The sequence below is a fragment of the Littorina saxatilis genome, linkage group LG11 (genome assembly GCF_037325665.1).
Source record: "Littorina saxatilis isolate snail1 linkage group LG11, US_GU_Lsax_2.0, whole genome shotgun sequence".
Classification (NCBI taxonomy): domain Eukaryota; kingdom Metazoa; phylum Mollusca; class Gastropoda; order Littorinimorpha; family Littorinidae; genus Littorina; species Littorina saxatilis.
The window spans coordinates 4,117,392-4,137,890 of record NC_090255.1 but is presented as its reverse complement, the minus strand read 5'-3'; the positions used below and the strand labels follow the sequence as shown (position 1 = coordinate 4,137,890).

Below are 20,499 nucleotides of genomic sequence, written 5' to 3'. Positions count from 1 at the left end.
CAATGCCAAACATGTGAATTAATAAAAAATAAAAAAATAAAAAAAAATATTGTTTTTATTTTTTTTTACATTTTTTTTATTTATGAAAATCGTAGTCTTGACACGGATAGTGGAATGGCGTATTTTTTCCAGAAAATCGTAATAAATTACGCCAAAATCGTAAGGGTAAACAGGTCTGTATACAGCACTGAGGTAGGATTTGAGTGTTTGTCTCCCCTCTCTCTCTCAATATAACCGTACTTGCTATTTTCATTCTCCCTGATGTGAATAGTTTTTGAAGAGTTATAGGTCAAGAAAAAAACAGAAAAAAACAGAAAATAAAAAATTATTGGTGCTTCAGTATAGACTATGTTGTATGACCTATTTTATGACCGCCACATGGAGTGGAAGGCAGAAATGAGTTCCAGGACCCGCAAAACGAGGGAACTGTTGCATGCTTGTCATTCTTTGTTTGAGCGTAGCAATCCTTAGCTTGGCGTAGCAGCATAGCAATTGCTCTTAAAACGTACCAGTTGGCAGCTCTGAATAATATGAGACAGTGACAAAAGGTCAGGTGTCATGTCTACTGTCCCGAATGACACACGATTGCTCAGGGGTCGACACTAACTTATTTGGCCTGGGGCCACACTGGCCCCAGAGATGGAAATTGCTGGGGCGGAAAACAAAAATCTGGGGCCCACTCTCAGTATTCACGTGCGGCAATGCATTGTCTGTTTTTCTTCATCGTACTGAAGCCAGGGAAATTCTTTCAACCATTTGACATTGAAATTACGACAGCGCTGCACGCTTTTGGCTGCATCGGTCTCCTTTTTTCGTTTCTCTCCACCCTGTTCTTCATCTTCATTTCCATGTCTTTTTACACCAGGGATGTGTCGCCACATTTTGCGTTTGGCATTTGAAGGCGATACTTATCTCTCACGCTAAAGAGCACAATCTGGGAGTTATTTCCCTTGCGGCATTGTCCTTCGACGATTTCAATGGGTTTTTTTCTTGACTGTGGCATTGATCGTAACGCAAATTTCAGTGACGACTTTGACTGGCGATTTTTAGTGATTGGCTCTGGCATTGGAATTTTCGGTTTGTCATTGTCAGTTGGAATTTATCCTGGGGCGGAGTGGGCCCCAAGCTTCGGCAATGTTTGGGGCGGAACACAAAACTCTGGGGCGTTCCGCCCCCCGCCCCCGCTAGTGTCGAACCCTGATTGCTGACATTTCACCATTGCCAAAAGAATAAACAAATAAGAAATAGGTAGAAAATGAATGTGAACACTGACTTTGATTGTTGATCAGTATTTTCTATGCCACTAACAAATAATCTACTTACACATAGCTGTTTGGCAAATGTATGTTGCATGGGACACACTGACATGAAAGTGGAAGATGTTTTTCCCTCTAGAGAAACTACATATCAAGTTACACTTTTTGTGCTCTTCCATTCCAGTTGGCAATCAATTGTTAACGCATGTTATTAGAACAAGAAGAGCAAACGCTCGATCGAGTCACTTTCGCAGTTCTGAATATTATATGAGGCATCAGATGGACAGGAAGAAATTGCTATTCACAACACAATGAGTCACGTTCACATAAAATTTGAGCCCGGTCACTTTTATAGTTTCCGAGAAAAGCCCAACGTTAAGTTGTGTGTTGCCGAACAGAAAAGGCTAGTTATCTCCCTTGTTTTTCTGATAACGTTCGTAAAAGGCTACAGATGTAAATACTTTGATGTAAAGAATAATCCTACAAAGTTTCAATCACATCCGATGAACTTTGTCAAAGATATAAAATGTCTAATTTTTCCTTTGACGCTGACCTGTGACCTTGAAAAAGGTCAAAGGTCAACGAAACCATCGTTAAAGTGTAGAGGTCATTGGAGGTCACGACTAAACAAAATATGAGCCCGATCGCTTTGATAGTTTCCGAGAAAAGTTTGTCAAAGATATAAAATGTCTAATTTTTCCTTTGACGCTGACCTGTGACCTTGAAAAAGGTCAAAGGTCAACGAAACCATCGTTAAAGTGTAGAGGTCATTGGAGGTCACGACTAAACAAAATATGAGCCCGATCGCTTTGATAGTTTCCGAGAAAAGTCCAACGTTAAGGTGGTGTCTACGGACGGCCGGCCGGATGGCCGGCCGGACGGCCGGCCGGACAGACTAACACTGACCGATTACATAGTCACTTTTTCTCAAGTGACTCAAAAAATAGAACGAAAACAGATTAGATAGAATGAAAAATGTACTGGTGATGTCATTTGGGACATACTGACATGAAAACGTCACCTTTTGTCATTGTCTCATATACAAAAAAGACTAATAAGGACACAGACTTCCTCCAGATATGTGACCCTCCACCACGGAATGAGTCGCATGTCACCTTTGCATGATTTTCATATTTTTACATTTTCATAAAGTGTTTTTTATGCTCTATCCAGTGGTGAAAACCGTTTTTGAAAAGAGCGAAAACTGTTTGAGTTATAAGCCTGTGACTAAGGTGACCCTCACACTGTTACCAGACACTCCCCGGACTTATATTAAGCCTAGCGCAGAACCGCGCGAGGTGACATGCGACTCATTTCGTGGTGGAGGGTCACATATAGGCTTTCACTTTGACAGAGTGAAAACAAAAAGAAATTCAAAAAAGTTGTCCTGTGCAAGCTTTTTCATTTCAATAGAATATTAAAACTTTCCTGTAGAATAATTAATCTTTCCAACTAGAATATTTAAACTGAAGTGCACGTGCACAGCGGAAAGCGAAGACCGTGAGCATGATAATTAAACAAGGAAGTCTTCATGTACATCATTACCTTAAGGTGGACGGGCGCAGTGGCGTGGTGGTAAGACGTCGGCCTCCTAATCGGGAGGTCGTGAGTTCAAATCCCGGTCGCTGCCGCCTGGTGGGTTAAGAGTGGAGATTTTTCCGATCTCCCAGGTCAACTTATGTGCAGACCTGCTAGTGACTTAACCCGCTTCGTGTGTACACGCAAGCACAAGACCAAGTGCGCACGGAAAAGATCCTGTAATCCATGTCGGAGTTCGGTGGGTTATGGAAACACGAAAATACCCAGCATGCTTCCTCCGAAAGCGGCGTATGGCTGCCTAAATGGCGGGGTAATAACGGTCATACACGTACAATTCCACTCGTGCAAAAACACGAGTGTACGTGGGAGTTTCAGCCCACGAACGCAGAAGAAGAAGAAGAATTACCTTAAGGTGGAGCCAAAGCAGTAAGGCACACTGTGGGTGGGGCCATTACATTCTGTGCGTAACAACATCATCTTGAAACCATCCGTGGATACTAGATACATTGTACCTCTGATTCTCTTCAAAATACACTGCACGGTGGAACCCCCCTTTTACGACCTTCAAAAATCTGAGAAAACCAGGTCTTAAAAAGGAGGGAGTCTTAAATTGGGGGGGGGGGGGGGGGGGGGGTGTTTACATTTACACAGGTTATCAACAGAAAATGTGAAAAAGCAAGGTGTTAAAATGGAGCTTCCACTGTACTGATTATTTCTCAGATTGCTTCTGGTGACTCTCCGTGAAAACAGACAACTCTGCCAGCTAAGCTGTAATAATCTCAATCAGGGCACCTAGCTAAATCCATCTGTATGCACTTTGAGGCGAAATATACCATAATAATTACAATGAGGACAACTTTTTAGTTCCTTAAACAAGGAGCATGTTTATGGGACATTTTGTTCCTTACACCACCCCAATCCCCCCCATCACAAAATGAATGCTACGTTTTGCTTAGCATACTTAACAAAAGCAGAAACAACAAAATGAACTATTTCGCTCCAAAAATCACAAGCCAAAACAGAGGAAAAACACGTTAAAAGAAAGACTAAAATTCAAACTTTCAAGTGAAACTGTTTTCCACATAATGATTTTCAACAGAAGCTAAGGCTCGATCCTGACCCAAACACACCCAAGAAATAAATTAACAAAGAAACAAAGAAAAAGAAAATGAACAATAAATACTAGGAGAGACAAACAAGCAAGGTAGTGGGTGAAGCAAGAGTACTAGATGAGCAAAGCAGGAGGGCTGGAGCTTATACTGGAGTCTTCTGATCCCGACGGCTGCTGCGTCCGGTCCTGTTTAACATTCAGACACGGGGTTGTCAGACAGCACAAGCAAGGGAGAGAATCTAGTAACTGTCGTACAGTGGACCTCTACACAGTGGATCCCCCCCCCCCCCCCACTCTCTCAGTTTAAGACATAATCCCATTTTTAAGACCATATTTTATCACTGGTTCATGTTGTTAAGACTCCTCCCTTTTATAAGGCACGATTTGTTCACTGTGCAGTTGAACCGCTGTGTCCTCTGCACACTGCAGAATGGTTACTTCCCTTGAAGTCTGCATAATCAATCTTGTATTTTTGGTAAGGGTAAAAAAAGATAGGGACAGGAGAAAAAAATAAGGTGGGTAGGGGAATCTAAAAGATGGCATAGTCCCTTTTGACTGTCTGAAAAAGGGAGTTCTGAAGTGCACATGAAGCCTGCCTAGTAAGCTGTTGAAAGATATGGGGAGTGAAAGCAGTTGCAGCAGGATAGCGTGAAACGCCAGTACTGTGTTTGTACATGTGGTTCTGTGCGGATGCACACATAAAATAAATATTTATTTATGTGCAAGGTAGAATTGTAGAATGTAAGGTATTCAAAATATTAGCAGATTTCAGTACAACTTGATATTTACAGGAACAGTTAAAATACTATTATCTACAAGTAACACAAACACACACACACCCACACTCTTGAGTGCATGCACACACAAACTATCACACACAAACTATCACACACACACACTGTACACACACACACTCTCTCTCTCTCTCTCTCTCTCTCTCTCTCTCTCTCTCTCTCTCTCTCTCTCTCTCTCTCTCTCTCTCTCTCTCTCTCTCTCTCTCTCTCTCTCTCTCTCTCTCTCTCTCTCTCTCTCTCGATGCAAAAAAGTATACCAATGCTTATTCTGTTACCCTCGTAAAATAAAGAATTGTCATTGTCATTGTCTCTCTCTCTCTCTCTCTCTCTCTCCTCTCTCTCTCTGTCTCTCACACACCACCCCAACCAAACACACAACTCCAAACCTAAACAACCACACAAAACATCTACGAGATGAAAATACCAGACGAAACTCTCTCATCCTCATCATCATCCTCATCCTCATCATCTATTCTTCCTTTCACCTTGCCAAGACAGATGCCACACAGACAGTACAACCAATTGTGCCAGAGGTTCATTTCCCCGCAGCAGACGACGTCGTAGTACTGCACCAGGGCCGTCAGGGCGAACATCAAACCCAGCACCACAAAGATGGTGACAAACATGTGGACCTGGTACACCCTGCTGTTGGGCTGCAACGCACAAAAACATTATGGTGGATCCCCTTTTTAACAAGAAAAGAAAATGCTTACACGACTCGCGCCTTTGTCATTTCCCATTACAGTGGAACCCCCTTTTAAGACCCCTCCCCCTCTTCCCCCAAAGAAGACATTTTTTGTTTGTTTGTTTGCTTAACGCCCAGCCGACCACGAAGAGCCATATCAGGGCGGTGCTGCTTTGACATATAATGTGCGCCACACACAAGACAGAAGTCGCAGCACAGGCTTCGTGTCTCACCCACTCACATTATTCTGACACCGGACCAACCAGTCCTAGCACTAACCCCATAATGCCAGACGCCAGGCGGAGCAGCCACTAGATTGCCAATTTTAAAGTCTTAGGTATGACCCGGTCGGGGTTCGAACCCACGACCTCCCGATCACGGGGCGGACGCCTTACCACTAGGCCAACCGTGCCGGTCCAAAGAAGACATACTCACTCCGGAGGGACACAGATAAAAACTAAGACTGCACTCAGGTGAGTCCAAAAAAACCCAATTCAAGACTCAGGCCTCCTTTTAAAACCCAGTTTTTTAAGACTTTCTGTTCACAACCTCTGTAAATGTACCCCAAATTTATTGTAAGCCTTACTTACTGGATACGCAGCCTCTGTTGTCCAGCCCTTGGAGTAAGCGACGATGAGGAAGACGGTGAAAGCTGTGTACAGCAGGAGCGTCAGTATCGTCAGATTGTAGAATCGGAACACCTGTAACAAATAGCACAAAATGATCACCAATAATTCATTCAAAGTATGGATACACCTGCAACAAATAGGACAAAATGATCACCAATAATTCATTCAAAGTATGGGTACAGGGTGCAACAAATAGGACAAAATGATCACCAACAATTCATTCAAAGTATGGATACACCTGCAACAAATAGGACAAAATGATCACCAATAATTCATTCAAAGTATGGATACACCTGCAACAAATAGGACAAAATGATCACCAATAATTCATTCAAAGTATGGATACACCTGCAACAAATAGGACAAAATGATCACCAATAATTCATTCAAAGTATGGATACACCTGCAACAAATAGGACAAAATGATCACCAATAAATCATTCAAAGTATGGATACACCTGCAACAAATAGGACAAAATGATCACCAACAATTCATTCAAAGTATGGATACACCTGCAACAAATAGGACAAAATGATCACCAATAAATCATTCAAAGTATGGATACACCTGCAACAAATAGGACAAAATGATCACCAATCATTCATTCAAAGTATGGGTACACCTGCAACAAATAGGAAAATATAGACGTTTTCCTGCAACTGTCAGGATTTTTAAGCGGTGTGGTAGAGTTGGAGCCCATTTTTACTTGTGAACGCTGATTTTCAAAAGAAAGGGAACTATCATATTAAGCACACACTGCATAACACACTCATCAGTTACTCGCTCCTCCTGATCGCAGGAATAAAGCCGATTGTTTTGAAAAGCTTGACTCCGTAAAAAGGGCTCTTCCTCTACCAGAATGCTTAGAATCCTGACAGAGGTTTTTTTTCTGTACATCGCCTATTAATATGATCACCAATAATTCTTTTGTAACAATTTCATAAACCTGTAACAAATAGGACAAAAGTATCACCAATTATTCTTTCATAGTATCAGTTCACCTGTAATAAATAGGACAAAATGATCAGCAATAATTCCTTCTTTTTTTCACAGTTCCAGATCTGCAACCGTACCCAACTCAGCCACAGCCTTGGTTACTTCAAACAAAACAAATTGCTCTTGAGGCAGAGTCAAAGCTTTCAACTTCTGCATTCAAAACTGGCTCTTCCTCAAGACTATTGAGGATGGCTTGAGGATGGCTGTACAAAAAATACAAAAAGAACAAACACAACAAGAAGGGCAAAGCCCATACGACTTACATGCTTGACCTTGACCTTAACTAAACCTAGCAATGACATCATACACTAAGGCCCGGTAGCTCATTTGGTAGAGCACTGGACTTGTGATCGAAAGGTCGCAGGTTCGAATTCGGGCCGGGACGGACACGGGTCAACTTTATGTGCAGACCCAGAGACGGAAGCCATGTCCCACCCCCGTGTCATCACAATGGCACGTAAAAGACCTTGGTCATTCTGCCATAAGTGCAGGTGGCTGAATACACCTAAACACGCAGACACCTGGGTAGCGCGACTCCGTTGCTGCTAGCTTTCCACTGGGAGGAAGCGACCCGAATTTCCCAGCGATGGGACAATAAAGTAATGAAAATGAAAATGAAAATGAAATGCAATGAACTGCTTTACACATTTTTCCTACCAAAATACATGTGACCTTGACCCAAGGTCAAGGTCATCCAAGGTCATGCAACACAAAGCTGTTAATTCAAGACATAGGAAGTACAATGGTGCTTATTGGCTCTTTCTACCATGAGATATGGTCACTTTTAGTGGTTCACTACCTTATTTTGGTCACATTTCATAAGGGTCAAAGTGACCTTGACCTTGATCATATGGGACCAAATGTGTCTCATGATGAAAGCATAACATGTGCCCCACATAATTTTTAAGTTTGAAACAGTTATCTTCCATAGTTCAGGGTCAAGGTCACTTCAAAATATGTATACAATCCAACTTTGAAGAGCTCCTGTGACCTTGACCTTGAAGCAAGGTAAACCAAACTGGTATCAAAAGATGGGGCTTACTTTGCCCTATATATCATATATAGGTGAGGTATTCAATCTCAAAAACTTCAGAGAAAATGGGAAAAATGTGAAAAATAGCCAACATTTATGGCCCCTGCGACCTTGACCTTGAAGCAAGATGCTATGTATGTTTTTTGGGGCCTTGTCATCATACATCATCTTGCCAAATTTGGTACTGATAGACTGAATAGTGTCCAAGAAATATTCAACGTTAAAGTTTTCCGGACGGCCGGCCGGCCGGACGGACGGACAACTCGGGTGAGTACATAGACTCACTTTTGCTTCGCATGTGAGTCAAAAAACGAAAAACAACATCCAATTTGAGCCCATCCCCCCACACACATCCTATTTACCCACTCCAACCACCAATATCTCCATCCCCACTCCAACCACCAATCCCTCCATCCCCACTACATGCGACATGCTTACGCAGGGTTTCATTTACTAGTGCGCCCTGCGCCATTGGCGCATTAAATCTGAAAATGTCCCATCACAATTCCCTTCAGTGCGTCAAAGGGCGCATTTGAAATTACGTACCACTGCGCCACCAAATGTACACTTTACATCGGATTAAACACACACACACGCACACACACACATTACCAGCTATTGTGTTTTCAGCGTAGCAATAGGGTCCGATATTTAGACGAGACAAGTATAATGCGACGAGTCGAAGACGAGTCGCATTATACTTATTCGAGTCTAAATATCGGACCCTATTGCTACGCTGAAAACACAATAGCGATATATAGCTGTTATGACCTTGATTTGTTGTTCCAAACTTACAAAATGACAGTTTTTGCGTCGATGCGTTGATCTCAGGTTTTGATAGCAGACAAACTTCTTACGTGCATCATGTTCGCGCAGACATGCACACCGCTACACGCTTTCTGACTTCGGAAGAAAAACTGACTCCAAGTGCATTCGATTTCACAACACAGTTGTTGAAACAGCTTTTTAAGTTGTCAGTGTATGCTGTTGTCGATAGAAACATCGCCGCGTGGTACAGATGTGTAAACCGGAACCATGCGTCGGCCATTTTTCTCAATATGCTTTTGGATATTGAGTAAAATGGCGGACTTCGGCAGCAATATGCATTGATGATCTGGAGAGACCATCCAATCACAGCCCCCGAATTCCCCCACGTGTTCATCAGAATAGCTATATACAGAAATAACACGATATAGTGGCTAATTCTCAGATGGCACCATATTGCACCATTTTGCATCTTTGGTCAAAACGAGTACAGGCCTCTTTGGTGCTTCTTGCCTTCGACTATGTCCCATCAGAATTTGGTTGAGTGGGACAAATGTTCCATTGCCTTTTTCTCCTAGGCTAAACCCTGCTTACGGTGTTTATACGTCCACATTTCCTCACAGATACATGCAAATATGTACATGCAGTTGCACATATCAACAGACACACTGTCAGATTTATATAATATATGATACAAACATACACTCGCAGTCTCATTGTATACTTACCGTTGATTTCCTTTTGCTAAGAGATGCCCGCACAGCTGTGCTGCCAGTTAAAACCATCTGAAAATTAACACAAATGAAATTAATATTGAGGAAAACATGCATTTGATTACAGTGAAACTCACACAACATGATATGTAACAATAAAGAAAACACAACTATTGTCTCGGTATTTCTTGAATTTGGGACCTTGATTTTTTTAGATGTTCTGTTAATAACCTCTAGCTGTAAATTGACCCCGGGCATTTTAGACTCCTTACTCTTTCGCGACACGCCGCCAGAATACAAGTGTTGACTGATCATGCCGTTGTCAGCACGCCGCCAGAATCCGTGCGTTAGGTGCGTGAGTCACTTCGCCACACACCGCCATAATAGTAGCGTTGGAAGTGGAAAATACCACGCTGGGGATTTTCCATACGAAAACCCACGTGATAGGTTCAGAGGTCGGCTGCATTATCATACGCGACAAATAACTCCCAGAACAGTTGATTTCATTGGTTAGTTTGGATACTACAGGTCATTGACGGCACCAACCCATGCCTTAGTTTCACATTTAGGATTCCAAAATGTCGCGAGTTGTCAGTGTTGTTGTTGCGAAGCGAAGCGGCGTGCGGAAGGCAGGCAGTGTGTGCATCAAACAGTGTTGTTGTGATGGATGGATAAGTGAGTGATGAGGGTGAATGAGTTAGCCAAATCAAGAGCTCGAGGTGTCAATGCTACTTTGGCCAAAACCCAATGCAAGCGGACGGACGCGATTCTGGTGCCGGGAATGTGCTGTGGCCACATGGCTGTGGCGCTTTGTGTTGAGCCGTGCTTCGAAGTGTGGCACACAAAGAAGGATGTTCTCCGTGCATAAACCGAGTTCTAAACAAGTCATTTATACAACAAGAAGAGCAAACGCTCGATCGAGTCACTTTCGCAGTTCTGAATATTATATGAGGCATCAGATGGACAGGAAGAAATTGCTATTCACAACACAATACAGATGTAAATAATTTGATGTAAAGAATAATCCTATAAAGTTTGAATCAAATCCGATGAATAGTTTCAGAGATATGATATTTCAATTTTTTTCCTTCAAGACATACCTGTGACCTTGAAAAAGGTCAAAGGTCACCAAAGCAGACGTCAAAGTGTAGAGGTCACTGGGAGTCACGTTCACATAAAATTTGAGCCCGGTCACTTTTATAGTTTCCGAGAAAAGCCCAACGTTAAGTTGTGTGTTGCCGAACAGAAAAGGCTAGTTATCTCCCTTGTTTTTCTGATAACGTTCGTAAAAGGCTACAGATGTAAATACTTTGATGTAAAGAATAATCCTACAAAGTTTCAATCACATCCGATGAACTTTGTCAAAGATATAAAATGTCTAATTTTTCCTTTGACGCTGACCTGTGACCTTGAAAAAGGTCAAAGGTCAACGAAACCATCGTTAAAGTGTAGAGGTCATTGGAGGTCACGACTAAACAAAATATGAGCCGGATCGCTTTGATAGTTTCCGAGAAAAGTCCAACGTTAAGGTGGTGTCTACGGACGGCCGGCCGGCCGGCTGGCCGGCCGGCCGGCCGGCCGGACGGCCGGCCGGACAGACTAACACTGACCGATTACATAGAGTCACTTTTTCTCAAGTGACTCAAAAACTGTAAATACTGTGACAGCAAGTGTTTCTTTTCTTCTATGGATAAAACCCAACGCAATGGGACTCGATTCTGGTGCCTGGAATGTGGTGTGGCGTTTTGCGTTGAGCTGTGCTTCCAAGTGTGGCACTGTAAATACTGTGACAGCAAGTGTTTCTTTTCTTCTACATGGATATATTCATCATAGTCATCACCCAGTCATCTCATTGTCTCATTCAGGTTAGTAAATTCTTTTTTGAGTATTCACTAACAACATTTTGTGCATATTTTCAAACATGTCTGTAGTATTTATGTGGTGCCTCTGGACTTTTTTTTATTTAAATTGTTGACATTTTCAATAGCATACCACACAAACACAACAAGCCTTTTGACAAATACAAAGTACATTTCTGAAACAATGAAAGATCTTTCTTTAATTGTGTGCAAAAAGTAAGTCTCCACATGTACTAGTTTTTTTACAATATTTTTTTCAAAATACAATATTTTTTTCAAAATTTCCCAATTTTGGTTGTCAGCAGGCTATTTATTGACATTTTCAATAGCATACCACACAAACACAACAAGCCTTTTGACAAATACAAAGTACATTTCTGAAACAATGAAAGATCTTTCTTTAATTGTGTGCAAAAAGTAAATCTCCACATGTACTAGTGTTTTTACAATATTTTTTTCAAAATACAATATTTTGTTCAAAATTTGCCAATTTTGGTTGTCAGCAGGCTATTTATATGCTTTGGCTCAGGCGTTCTGAGTGTATAGTCATGTCATAGGGTGGACGTGTTGAATGAGTTAATACCTGATATTCACCAATTTCTGAAGATGTTAAAAGGTGCGTTCCACTGTACATAATTATGTTCTCACCAAAACTCCAGCAAAGAGACCGGCTCCATAACAAGTGTGTTTGTTGAACTGTACAGGGGCCGTGTGATTCTCAGTGATCGGGACGATAAACACCTCCAACGCTCCTGCAAACAAACACACACTCAAAATCAAAGTACTAATATACTTCCAGTTCCAAGTAAGTCACAGAAAAGTGTAGTACGTGTACTGTACATCTATGGCATTTCCCTCTTTTGGGGGTTTCAATCAACAATAATGATCACTTATGACCGTGGTTGCTAAAGGGAAGAAGAAGAATCATTCTCTTAAAAAAACCGTACCTAACATAGCAATGAGGAAGCCGACTACGATCTGCACAAGTCCTATGGCACGAGGCCATTTCCTACCTTTCAGAATAAACCGTACCTAGCAAAGCAATGAGGAAGCTGACAATGATCTGCACGAGTCCTATGGCGCGCGGCCATTTCCTGCCTCTCAGAATAAACCCTACCTAGCAAAGCAAAATGAGGAAGCCGACAATGATGATCTGCACGAGTCCTATGGCGCGCGGCCATTTCCTGCCTCTCAGAATAAACCGTACCTAGCAAAGCAATGAGGAAGCCAACAATGATCTGCACGAGTCCTATGGCGCGCGGCCATTTCCTGCCTCTCAGAATAAACCGTACCTAGCAAAGCAATGAGGAAGCCGACGATGATCTGTACAAGTCCTATGGCGCGCGGCCATTTCCTGCCTCTCAGAATAAACCGTACCTAGCAAAGCAATGAGGAAGCCGACGATGATCTGTACAAGTCCTATGGCGCGCGGCCATTTCCTGCCTCTCAGAATAAACCGTACCTAGCAAAGCAATGAGGAAGCCGACGATGATCTGTACAAGTCCTATGGCGCGCGGCCATTTCCTGCCTCTCCTGTTGGACGCCTGCATGAAGTAGAGCTCGGGGCGCTCGGGGAAGTCCTCTGACTGGGACAGCTCGTCAATCACTGGCTCGTACTGGACGGACATCGTGACCCCTTGACCTTGACCTCACAATCAGATCTGCAACACACACAAAAGTAACAGGTGAGGCATGGGTCAAGATCATATGGATGAATGAGTATATATAACTGCAATGTAAGTGAGATTAATCCCACCTATCACGGAGAGTGGGATGAAGCTCAAGGTCATATGGATGAATATACATGTATATATTTATATATCACAGAGCAGTAGCGATAGCGTCACTCTTCCCCCGGTGTGGATATATCAAAAGTGTTAGATATTTTCCAAACCAGTACTTCAATACAAGGGCGATTTTTATCTACTTCTTACACTTACAGAAATCAGTCGCCCTACGACGGGCGCAGTGGCCTAGTGGATAAGACATTGGCCTCCTCATTGGACGGTTGTGAGTTCAAATCCCGCCTGGTGGGTTAAGGGTGGAGGTTTCTGATCTTCCAGACACGCAAAAACCCACTCGTGCAAGAACGTGAGTGAACATGGGAGTTTCAGCACATAAACGAAGAAGAAGATAAAAAATTTTGAATGATCCCTGGATGTCGTAACCCTAATTTAGTCATGCACGCATACACCTTCAAGATTCCCTTTCACATCGCAAGATGGCAATTAACTTCCTAAAACTGATAAAGTAAACATGAAAATCTTTCCTTGATTGTGAGTGCATTTTGAGTCAATTACAACTTTGACACAATATTTCCTGGTTGCAGGCACATGGACTTAACAAATCAATACTGCTCAAATATAAAATAAAATCTTCTTCCTCAAACATCGAAAAAAAAGAAGGAGAAGAGTGTGTGTGTTTGTACATGTATGTCTGTGAGACTGAGAGAGAGAGAGAGAGAGAGAGAGAGAGAGAGAGAGAGAGAGAGAGAGAGAGAGAGAGAGAGAGAGAGAGAGAGAGAGAGAGAGAGAGAGAGAGAGAGATCAGAGAGACACAGAAACAAAAAATTAAGAAATGTAGAAGCAAAGAAAGCAAGCAAGCCAGAATGTTCAATAAAGAATCAAGGAAGAAAGAAAGAAATGGTATTTTTTCATGAGTGTCACAACTGGCTTAGTTCCGGGGCACTTTCATTTTAACTAACACTACACTACCGGTACACTAAGAGAGAGAGAGAGATACCCTTGACACCATCAGGACGTATAGTACATGAGCTTTGTATCCTTCAGACTGATTTAAAAATGAGATGATTCTTTGAGGGAGAGAGAGAGAGAGAGAGAGAGAGAGAGAGAGAGAGAGAGAGAGAGAGAGAGAGAGAGAGAGAGAGGATAGTTTTAAAATTGATTAATACAGACACATCATTACTTTCTCTATTAACATTAACTGCCGGGCGGGGATGTAGCTCAGTCAGGGCGGGGATGTAGCTCAGTCAGGGCGGGGATGTAGCTCAGTCAGGGCGGGGATGTAGCTCAGTCGGTAGCGCGCTGGATTTGTATCCAGTTGGCCGCTGTCAGCCTGAGTTCGTCCCCACGTTCGGCGAGAGACTTAATTCTCAGAGTCAACTTTGTGTGCAGACTCTCCTCGGTGTCCGAACACCCCCGTGTGTACACGCAAGCACAAGACCAAGTGCGCACAAAAAAGATCCTGTAATCCATGTCAGAGTTCGGTGGGTTATAGAAACACGAAAATACCCAGCATGCTTCCTCAGAAAACGGCGTATGGCTGCCTAAATGGCGGGGTAAAAAACGGTTATACACGTGAAATTCCACTCGTGCAAAAAACACGAGTGTACGTGGGAGTTTCAGCCCACGAACGCAGAAGAAGGAGAACATTAACTGCCACTTATTATGGGAAGAGGTTTCTCTCTTAACCCTCCCCCACCCTCCCTACCCCCTCAGTTTTCTTTCAACATAGCAAAGTCCTTCCTACTGTTGTCTTCCATGCTGTAGGTGACCAAATCATACCTTTGTGCATCACATTGATTAACTAAGTATTTGTTTGTTTGTTTGTTTATTTGTTGCTTTACGTCCAGCCGACTACGCAGAGCCATATCAGGATGAGGAAGGGGGGGATGAAGGGGGCCACTTGTCAAGCGATTCCTGTTTACAAATGCACTAACCCATTACTTGTGTCCCAGCAGGCTTTAGTAAAACTAAATTAATACCTACTGGAAGATTACCAGTTTCCAGTATGTTAAAATAGGCTTAACCTATCTACTGCTGGACTTACATCAGAACACTAACAGATTAAACTATACATGAATCGCGAGACAAGCGGCAAGAGAAGAGATTTTTGGAAAAAATACAGGTGAATGAGCAAGAAGGCAGAAAAAAGAAAAGAATTCATGAAGAAAAAGAGAGCATGACAGGAAAGAGGAACCAAAAATCTACCTAACAGCAAACTAGAAAGCTCCTGCGGTTCCAAAAACAGGAGGGGCTTTTAATTTCATAACCGCAGTGCCCCACTGCGGGATTTAACTAAGTATTGCATGGTCAGTGACAAGAGGCAAGTGATAATCTAGTTGCTCATTTATTACTTGAAACCCATACTAATAGTCTGCCGTACTACACAACCTTCTAGTTCTACAACTTCTACTGAGACTTAGTGCACATGTACTATATGGAGACAACAACTGACCAGTGATACTGATAGTCTGACCGTAAAAATTATAATGACAATGGCGATAAACTGTAACTAGTAGTATGTAGTATCATTGATCAATAAATTACGTACACCACAACAGTGTTCTTGTCTGACATTGACAATCTCTAGACCAGTTGGACCTGAACTGAAAACTGGCTACAAAAACAAACAAAAGATTAGATTAGACCTCCTAGTCCTAGTGCGTAGTAGTCCTAAATGTTAAAACTATCCAACGTTCCACCATTAAGCCAGCTGTGAGACCAATTAATCATTTTTGTGTCAGACAAAGAAAATACATCAGTGACTGAAGACAAAGGCCTGCAGGGAATAACAATGGATTGGATAAACACTTGGCTAACAAGTACTAACTTAACTAAGTGCTGATGGGATCTATGTCGACCAAAAGAGTGGGATTCCCTATAGGTGGAGTTCCTGTAGGGGGATATTATTACCTGTATACAGGGAATACCACAGGGTGGAGTTTTTCAATAAAACTTGCAAACCATACTCAAATTATTAAGAAATATAAAAAAAGATAGAAAAACATCAAATTCTACCGATGTCGCTCAGCCAGGGCCTCACATCCATGAGAGGTAGCATAGGACAAATGTCCTGGCCAATGTAAAAGTGATAGGACATTTGTCCTGAACAAAAACAAATCAATAGGACATTTTTTTTCCCGTAACCAAACGTAAATATAATTAAACTTGACTAGTTTTTTGGCACGAGGGTAAAAGAACAACAATACTTTTCTTGGCAAAAAGTGAGCAGCTTTGACTGCCACAGCTGCCCCCTTTTCTTGTTTTGTCAGCTGTCGGGTTTCAACTATCTCCTTGTCTCTCTGGAGAGATGGCACTTGCACACTAACAGCATGGTCTTTGGTTTTTTGATGATCGGTAAGGGCCGATTTGCGAAAGTTCGAACAGCCAACGGTGAAAATGTTGGACTTCCCTGGCCCTGTGTGCTGACATGAGGTGCAAAACATGTTTCCTCTCCGGGTCATGCGACACACACGGGAATGATGTCGCCCAGCTTGAGACGAAGTTACGCGTGGGGGTGAGGGAGGGGGTAGTGTCTTTCTTCGGCTCCGATGTTTGACCATCGCGATCGACATTCTCACCTGGGCGATCGGGCTCTAACTGCTCTGGGGCTGGAGGAAGCTCAGTTTCCGTGCTACTGACAGATGATGAGGGAAGGGACTTGAAGTGTAATTTCTTCTGTCCCTTTTCTGGGATCACGGTTTTCGTTTAGGCGGCATGTTTGTTATTTTCGGGGAAAGTGCGAAGGGAGGCAACTCTCAACTGGCTTCGAGCATTCCGAGTTGCGAGCCTTGGAAACTCTTTGGTACTAGAGGCACAAAGTGTCTAATTTCGTTTGCTACACATCGCTTCGCAATACATCGATAAAATAGCATTCAAACTACTGTAAATTGAGAAGTACTGACGATGTCCGGATCAAATGATAGAATAATCGGACATTGACCACTTTGTGACAAAAACAATAGGACATTTGTCCTCCTGCATGAAAAATGTATAGGACATTTGGAAAAAATATCCTCATATGTCCGATGTCCGACGTGGATGTGAGGCCCTGCTCAGCATCATGTGACTTTCAGCTATATCAGTGAAATGCTACAGGAACTACACCTTGTGGTATTCCCTGTATACAGGAACTCCACCTACAGGGAATCCCACTCGTTTGGGCGACATAGACCCCATCAGCGTAACTACAGTACTAGTAAACTAGTAGTAGTAGTGATCAAACAAGTAGTGATTCATTCATCCTCAATAACTCCTGGTCTACGCTTTAAGTCGATCGCGCCTGACATTTGTTTAAGATTCTCTAAGGAAAGAAGACTTAAGTAATACAAAGGGTGTGTGTTTTTGAGTCACTTGAGAAAAAGTGACTCTATGTAATCGGTCAGTGTTAGTCTGTCCGGCCGGCCGGCCGGCCGTCCGTCCGTCCGGCCGGCCGGCCGTCCGTAGACACCACCTTAACGTTGGACTTTTCTCGGAAACTATCAAAGCGATCGGGCTCATATTTTGTTTAGTCGTGACCTCCAATGACCTCTACACTTTAACGATGGTTTCGTTGACCTTTGACCTTTTTCAAGGTCACAGGTCAGCGTCAAAGGAAAAATTAGACATTTTATATCTTTTCTCGGAAACTATCAAAGCGATCGGGCTCATATTTTGTTTAGTCGTGACCTCCAATGACCTCTACACTTTAACGATGGTTTCGTTGACCTTTGACCTTTTTCAAGGTCACAGGTCAGCGTCAAAGGAAAAATTAGACATTTTATATCTTTGACAAAGTTCATCGGATGTGATTGAAACTTTGTAGGATTATTCTTTACATCAAAGTATTTACATCTGTAGCCTTTTACGAACGTTATCAGAAAAACAAGGGAGATAACTAGCCTTTTCTGTTCGGCAACACACAACTTAACGTTGGGCTTTTCTCGGAAACTATAAAAGTGACCGGGCTCAAATTTTATGTGAACGTGACTCATTGTGTTGTGAATAGCAATTTCTTCCTGTCCATCTGATGCCTCATATAATATTCAGAACTGCGAAAGTGACTCGATCGAGCGTTTGCTCTTCTTGTTCTAGAAAACAGTAAGTTTAAACGAACCTTAAAAAGTCGGCTTCAAGGGAACATTAATTTTAAAATCAAGAACTGAAGAAGTGATCAACAAAACACAGAAAAGTACACATAAATAATCATATATAAGGCACACACACAAAAATAGTCTGTTTACGGTATCCTGACCGACCCTATTTTTTCGCGCGACCCTAGACTTTCTTTTGGCATTTGGGAAAAAATAAATAAATAAATAAATTACTTAAAAAAAAAAAAGTATTTGTAGTTTGTTTTTTGGGCAAAATAACTTAATATGTTTTTTTGGAGAAAAATAAATAGATAAATAATCCCGACCTACCGATCCTATTTTTTGGGCCTATGTCACCGTAAACAGACTTTTTTTGTGTTGTTTTTTGCCTAAGTTATAACTATAGGAATGCATAATTATCCTGGCGCTAAATAGGCTGGCAAACATTCTGCTACCCGTCTTAATCAAGCCAGGGATTGGCTTGGGCGTCGGTCATCGGTCTTTTGCCATGTTAAATTTGGAAAAGACCGACAAATTGACCGATAGACATGCAGCAGAGTCAGTCAGCTCGACTTATTTTGGTGAAAATCGTGATCGAAAGGACTCGCAGCAAGACTAGGGAGCGCCGCAAGACTTAGCGAGCAGACAAAAGTTGGAGTATTTTAAAAACTGGGATCGGCTACTTTGTTTCGCTTGCCGATCCTACGTTTACCTCGGCTGAGCGCACAATTTCCACTGACAAAGAAAACAAAATTTCACGTCGTCCACTTTCAGCACACACGTATACACACACAAAAATGTTGTTGCCCGTCACAACCACTACTTGTGTTGACCCGTGGCTTGTACAAATGTAATTTACATTTTACAAATGTGCCAATCTAACCTTGAAGTGCCATTCTGGTCAAGTTAAATGTACTATTACAGTGTGCCAATGTAACCCCTGAAGTGCCATTCTGGTCAAGTTAAATGTACTATTACAGTTCGCCAATGTAACCCCTGAAGTGCCATTCTAGTCAATGTGCCAATGTGCCCCCAGTGAGTGTGGTAGTACGAGAAGAAAGACAGACATTGTCTACTAAGTTGATCAAATTCAAAATAAGTTGTGTTTTTTTTCAATCAAGTTGTTTTGATAACCTCTGTTTGTTATTGTGTCCTCAGACCTTTTTTTCCTCTTCCGTGTAAGACCATTGGAAAATAAACTAGAACATTAAGAATTGAATTGAAAATGTTTTCCTCTCATTTGTACATTGAAAACAACTTTTAGAAGTTTTTCCTCACTGCTTTAATGCACAATTGCGGCAGTCCCGTGGCGGAAGGAAATTTTTTTTCTTCTTGACCGATTGGTTTGCAAAATGACTGATTGATTTATGGCTGAGTCAGTCAATGGACCTCTAGTGGACAAAACCCAAGCCAATCCCTGTCAAGCCATTTTATTTGTGGACAAATCCAAAAATACATTCCATTTCCCGGTTTAGTTGATTTTGACCAGCATGAGATGTTTTTGTTACGGAATCCTAAGTTATACTGTTGTTGACAATATTAACATCAACAAAGTAAACTTGATTTGAAATTGTTCCATATCAGTCAGCATCTTTACAGCAATAAGTTGATCAAGTTTTGTCTTGCAGTGATGTGCTGTGATTTCAAAATGGCCAATTTCAGTATCAGTATGACTATAAAATATTGCTAGTTGAGATGTGTAGTAGTAGTAGTATATAGGGGCGGCTATATTTGTTAGCCGAAGGCCGCGAGGCCTTATTGGTGCCCCTTCTTTGTCAGATACTTTGCATGCCTAAATCCCTATTCTTTCAATGCTTTCAATCAAAGTCGTAAAAAAGGTTAAGAAATTTTGGAGAATTGTCCAAGAAGTTTTTGAAGGCGTCTACTGTGGGTGCGAATTTTATGTTAGCGGGTAGTGCATTCCAATTGTTAGCAACTCTTTGAGAAAACGAAAACTTGCGCTTGTTAGTCTTACAGTGTTGAACAAAGATTTTTCCCTGGCTGTTTCTGGTGTTGTCTGTCTGCTTGAATGTGAATATTTTGTGCATGTCAATATCATCCACCCCATTTATAATTCTATATGTTTGTATTAGGTCACCCCTTGTCCTCCTTCCCTTCAGAGAGTGGAGGTCTAGGTATTTGAGTCTGTCCGCGTAGGACTTATCCCGGCACTCCTTTAGAATTTTAGTTGCTCGACGCTGCACCCTCTCAATTGTCTGAGACTGTCTCTTGAGGAATGGGCTCCACACCACATTTGCATATTCCACCAGTGGTCTCACAAAGGCTTTGTATAGCTTTAAGAAG

General features: G+C 42.0%; 1 protein-coding gene across 3 annotated transcripts in view; it reads right to left on the bottom strand.

The window, feature by feature from the left end:
* LOC138979446 (uncharacterized) overlaps positions 1–20,499 on the bottom strand; it is an 80,251-nt gene that overhangs the window by 58,809 nt on the left and 943 nt on the right. Inside the window, exons 2-7 of one of the 3 annotated variants that reach the window (XM_070352169.1) lie at positions 12,844–13,042; positions 12,030–12,133; positions 9,538–9,594; positions 5,976–6,086; positions 5,186–5,353; positions 247–4,092 (exon numbers count right to left, since the gene is read on the bottom strand). In XM_070352169.1, coding sequence (XP_070208270.1) covers positions 4,021–4,092; positions 5,186–5,353; positions 5,976–6,086; positions 9,538–9,594; positions 12,030–12,133; positions 12,844–13,009 — 678 coding nt within the window. In that variant the 5' untranslated portion in view covers positions 13,010–13,042 and the 3' untranslated portion in view covers positions 247–4,020. Of the gene's footprint in view, positions 1–246; positions 5,354–5,975; positions 6,087–9,537; positions 9,595–12,029; positions 12,134–12,843; positions 13,043–20,499 lie in introns of those variants that run through there. The other 2 variants (XR_011460031.1, XM_070352168.1) reach the window with 2 other exon arrangements.